This window comes from Alligator mississippiensis, chromosome 15 (assembly GCF_030867095.1).
Source record: "Alligator mississippiensis isolate rAllMis1 chromosome 15, rAllMis1, whole genome shotgun sequence".
Classification (NCBI taxonomy): domain Eukaryota; kingdom Metazoa; phylum Chordata; order Crocodylia; family Alligatoridae; genus Alligator; species Alligator mississippiensis.
The window spans coordinates 5,390,574-5,395,722 of record NC_081838.1 but is presented as its reverse complement, the minus strand read 5'-3'; the positions used below and the strand labels follow the sequence as shown (position 1 = coordinate 5,395,722).

The 5,149-nt window shown below is 65.0% G+C and overlaps 1 protein-coding gene across 1 annotated transcript; it reads left to right on the top strand.

The window, feature by feature from the left end:
- The first annotated feature begins 825 nt into the window (after positions 1-825).
- On the top strand, positions 826-4,808 carry LOC132245704 (cathepsin W-like). Its single transcript, XM_059718508.1, has 11 exons — positions 826-1,024; positions 1,129-1,201; positions 1,446-1,559; positions 1,867-2,006; positions 2,315-2,414; positions 2,703-2,783; positions 2,870-2,983; positions 3,366-3,430; positions 3,505-3,598; positions 3,736-3,794; positions 4,620-4,808. Exons 1-11 carry the CDS (start codon positions 932-934, stop codon positions 4,737-4,739), a joined length of 1,053 nt encoding a protein of 350 aa, XP_059574491.1. The 5' UTR covers positions 826-931; the 3' UTR covers positions 4,740-4,808.
- The last annotated feature ends 341 nt before the right edge of the window (positions 4,809-5,149 follow it).

The window sequence follows — 5,149 nt, the reverse complement described above, 5'->3', positions numbered from 1 at the left end:
GCAGCTACACAATTACACGACACTGTACAAGTCACCACGATCACAGGACCTAGGTCGCAAAACTGTTAACCAACTCCACAAGGCTGCACAGCTCAGCAGAATCCCACAGCCACGCTACACAACTACATACCAGGACAGACGGCTGCCCAAGCGCACGGCCCTGCTACACAGCACACAGTACACCACACAGTTACTTGGTGACACACAACCACACCACACTAAACAACTCACCACAACCACACGACTACATAAGCTATAGACACAACCACACAACACACCACAACCGGCCAGGCCTGCCCGGAGCAGGGGCTGGATGGGGGAAAGCAGAACCACGCAGTGGCACCACACTACAGGGCCAACAACTCCCGGCTGCACAACCGCACAGCACGGCTACACAACCGAGCTAGTGGGGTTGGCGGGGAGTGGAATGGACACACGCTGCCTGGCCACACAATTATGCAAGACAGTGCACCCCACAACTACACAACCCAGAGCTGGCCTGGCATCTTCAGCTGCCGGAGAGGGGAGGGTGACACAGCCCGGTACACAACACACAGCTACACACTGCCCTGTCGGTGTCCCGCACTCCCGACCCGCAGCCCCGCAGGCACACACGGGGCGGGCACCGGCAGCAGCTAGGGCCCAGGCGGCAGCGGAGCCGGATCGGGCCCAGACACACGAGTTCACACCCGGCCGGGGCGGGAAAATGAACATCAGGAGGGGGCTGAGAGGGGGGCTGCGGTCGGGAGTGAGGAACACCAGGCCGTGGGAGTGAGCCCCCCCCGCCACAGGCCGCCGCCCGCCACCCCCCCCCCCATCGCAGCCTCCCCGGATCTCGCACCTCCGCCCGCAGCCCTGCGCCTTCCTGGGGGCCGGAGCCAGCGCCGCCCCCCGGGGCCTTCTTCCTCCCGGCAGCGGGCACAGAGCAGCCATGGGCCCCGCCGCGCTGCGTGCAACCGTCCTGCTGCTGCTGGGCCTGCGGGTGTCGGCCACAGCCCCCCCGGAGACCGCCGAGCCCCGCCTGGTATCGGGGGCTGCGGGCCGGGAGTGAAGGGCACGGGCAGGGCTGGGGGGAGGCAGGGGCTGCGGGTCGGCAGTGCGCGCCACCACTAACCCCTCGTCCCCCAGTCGCAGGCGGAGCTGACCCAGATGTTCGAGGACTTCGTGATTCGCTTCAACAAGACCTACGGCAGCCCCGAAGGTGCCCGGGGTGGCGGGGAGGGGGGGGAGATCTGGGCTGGGGGGGCAGGTGGAGGCCAGGCCTGGGGTGAAGGGCGCATGTTGATATGAGGGGTGGATCTGGCAGGGGCAGGTGGGGGGGGTGAGGTGTGGGCTGGGGGATGGGCGAGGGCCACGTGGCAGGCGACCCCAGGCGGGGGCCCGGGCCACGTGGGGGGCCCGGGGCTGGAGGGTCCCCGGGGTCGCTAACCCCCCCACGCCCCCAGAGCGGCGCCGGCGCCTCGGGATCTTCGCCCGGGCCATGGAGGACGCGCGGCGGCTGCAGGAGGCGGCGGGAGACGCCGCCCGCTTCGGGCCCACCCGCTTCAGCGACCGCACGGGTGAGCCCCGCGTCTCACGTGCAGGCTGCCACCCTATGAAGCCCCAACCCCCGCCCTCAAGCTACGCCCCAACCAGCTTGGCCCCGCCCCAAGCCTCAGGCCCCGCCCCCACAATCCAGGCCCCGCCTACAGCCACAAGGCTCCTCCTAGAACAACCAAGCCCAGAGCTCTGACCCCGCCCCCGCCCTTCAAGTCCATGGTCTCGAGAGACCCCCAACCCAGGCTCCGCCTTGACCCCATAGCCCCGCCCCTGCCTACTTTACCCCCCATAGCCCCCTTCCTGCCCCTGCTTACATCTCTCCTGCAGAGGAAGAGTTCAGGGGGGCGCCTTGGACCCCTCTGGACAGCAGACCCCCCAGGCCCCCCCTGCAGGTCCCCCCTCGGAAGTCAGTGCCTCCCAGCTGTGATTGGAGGAAGGCCAGAGCCGTGACACCCCCAGGTGACCAGGTAAGGGGGGGAAGGACCTCCAATGAGCCCCTGCTGGTGCCCCGCACTCCCCACATATAGCCCCCTGCCCCCCAGCCTTGCTGGTGCCCTTTACTCCTGACCCGCAGCCCCCTGTTCCCCCTGGTGCCTCTTAGTCTTGACCTGCAGCCCCTGCCCCCCCAGCACTGCTGCTGCCCCTCACTCCCTGCCCTCCACACCCCCCAATCTCTTCCGACTGGTCTCCCATCTATACCTACTTAGCGCAGGACAGGGAAGCCCTGGTCTCATCTGCCCCCACCCTTAATCTACCCCCTCCATTTGCTCCGCAGGGGGACAGGTGCCGTGCCTGCTGGGCCTTTGCTTCTGTTGCTAATGTGGAGTCACTTTGGTTTATCCACTTCAAGAAGCTCTACAAGCTCTCCGTCCAAGGTGGGGGAGGGGGGTCTTGGGCTGAGGGTTGAGAGTGAGGTGCACCAACAGGGCTGGGGGTGCAGGTTGGGAGTGAGGGGCACTGGGAGGGCTGGGGGGCAGAGGCTGTGGGTCAGAGTTAGGGGCATCCTTGGGGCTGGGGGGGCAGGGGCTGCAGGTTGGGAATGAAGGGCAGTGGCAGGGCTGGGGGCTGCAGGTCAGAGTGAGGGGCAGCAAGAGGGCTGTGCATCAGGAGTGAGGGGCACCGGTAGCTTGGGGCTGTCCTCATGTGTCCCCCTTGCCTTGTAGAAGTGCTGGACTGCAGCGGCCTCAAGGATGCCTGTGCCGGGGGCTACCCCTGGGACGCCTTTGGCACCATTTATACAGTTGGTACGTATGGGCCTCTCCAGGTGCTGCATAGACTCCCTCCCTGCCAGGGATGGTGGTGCCAACACTGGACACTGCCTCTCCCCCAGGTGTGACCACCGCGGCGCATTACCCATATCAGGCCCGGCAGGGTCAGTGCCGGTGGAACCAGAACTACGTCCTGCGCATCCACGGCTTCCAGACGCTGCCATCCAACGAGACAGGTGAGGCCGGGCTGGGCATTGGGGCAGCTGTGGGGTGTCTACTGGAGGTGGTGGGGCAGAGGGAGGAAGTGACAGTGATGGGTGTGGCTGGGTGTGCGCGTGCACACTACAAATCCAGGTTGCCTGGGTTCCATGTACATGTGCCTGAATCCCAGATACCTGGGTTCTAGATGTGTGGGGATGTCACGTTTGTCCTGGGCCCCTGGATTCATGTAGTTGTGCCTGTCAGATGCCTGGGCTCAGTGTGTGCCTCCCCTATGGCTGCGTGTGCATCCGTGTGGTGAACACATGTGGGCTGAGGTTTGAGCAGCCTGGGTGTGGAGGGAAGTCTGGCTGCAGGGGGTTGTGTCTTCCCTCAGCCCCAACCCTCTTTTCCCCCCAGAGCTGGCTGCCCTTGTCGCCAAGCGGGGCCCCATCACTGTGATCATGAATGCCAGGCTCCTGCAGGTACCATTCCCAACTGCCCCCTCCTCCTTTATTGCCCCCAATGATCCCACTGACCTCTGCCCCTCGCTCCCCAGAACTACCGAAGTGGCATCATCACCCGCCACCTGTCACATAACTGCAACCCTGACCTCCTGGATCATGTGGTGCTGATTGTGGGCTATGGCCAGGGTGAGTGGGGGGCTATGCAGGGAGGAATGGGTTAAACGGGTGGGGGTGGAGCAAGGGATCCCCCATTGGGGCAGGGTCGGGGCTATGATGTCACTGCTGACCCTAATATCTTCCACCCCTGCTCCCATTTGCTGCAGAAAATAAGATCCCATACTGGATTGTCAAGAACTCATATGGGCTGGACTGGGGGGAAAAGGTGAGTTGGGAGTGAGGGGGGGAGGGACACAAGACCCCAGTGCCTGTGGTGTGCATACATACACACAGACCAGGTGCCCAGGGTGTGCATGCAAACACGCATGCAATATAATGGTGTCCAGGACACACACACAACCCAGGCTCCAGTACTCACCCCTACACACAGTTCAGGCATTTGGGACCAACACACACAACCCCAGTGTCCAGGACAGATCCCCACCCCTGCCCCCCCTGCCCACAACCCAGGCCTGGGATACATAAACCTATACCCACAAACACAGAACACGGTCATTCATGGTGTGCACCTGTGCACACACAGACACACATCCCGGGTGTCCGGTGCCATGGGGCCCTTGCTGGGCCCTGGGTGCAGCCAGCTCTGGAAGGACATCTGAAAAGTGTGGGCAGGCTGGGGGTGGAGATTGGGTGCAGTATTGCTGGGGGCTGCAGCAGGAATAAGGGCTGGCTCTTAGGGAGGTTTGCCAGGGGGGCATGGGGAGGGGGTGAGGCTGGCGCTGGGTGGTCACCGGGGTGAAGCTCTGGCCTGATGGGGGGGGAGGGGGAGGGAGGGGGAAATCAGGAAGAGGCTTTGGCCAGCTCTGGGGGTTGGGGGCTGTGGCCAGCTGTGGGAGGGCAGGGGGAAGATGTGGATGGTTCAGGGGGGCCATGGTGGTTGTGGCTGGCTGTGCTAGGGCAAAGGGTGGCAGCTGGTGGGGGGGGGTGGAAGTTGGGGCTGTGATGGGCTGGAGACCCCTGCCCTGCCCTGCCCAGCCCAGCCCAGCCCAGCCCAGCCCAGCCCAGCCCCTCACCCTGCTCCCCCACACAGGGCTATTTCCGGATCTACCGCGGGGGCAACGCGTGCGGCATCGCCGAGGTGCCCCTCACGTCCACCGTGGGGCAGGATGGGGCTGGGGGCAGGGCCCACCGAGCTCGATGCCCAGCCTGACCCTGACCATAATAAACCAGTAGGGCAGAGAACAGTGTGATAGAGTATGATGGGACCATGGAGCTGGTGGTTAGGGGGAACGTGCAGCTTTCAAAGCCGGTGCCCAGGGGCAGGTAGGGTTAGGGGGGCGGGGTCTATAACCCGGGGCGAGGCCGATGCCCAGGGGGCGGAGTGAAGCCCTCAGGGAGGAGCTAGTCCAAGGCAGGTGTGGCCGGGGCGGGGCCAGGACAGGCTGGACCCAATGCCCTTGTCTGGTGCCCCCTGCATCCCGCTCCCCGACCCCCGCTTCAGCCCCGCGACCCCTAGGGCCACCTCCAGGCCCATTTACCCCTCTCCGGCGCCGGCCTCGCGCTCCCGCAGTGTCTGGCTCACGTCGGGTTGGGTCTTCTTCGGCACTCGGAGGCGCACGG

Coding starts and splice junctions, on each gene's coding strand:
- LOC132245704 (XM_059718508.1), top strand. CDS start 932: ATGGGCCCCGCCGCGCTGCGTGCAACCGTCCTGCTGCTGCTGGGCCTG. Junction 1,202..1,445: donor GACCTACGGCAGCCCCGAAG/GTGCCCGGGGTG, acceptor CCACGCCCCCAG/AGCGGCGCCGGCGCCTCGGG. Junction 3,795..4,619: donor GGCTGGACTGGGGGGAAAAG/GTGAGTTGGGAG, acceptor TCCCCCACACAG/GGCTATTTCCGGATCTACCG.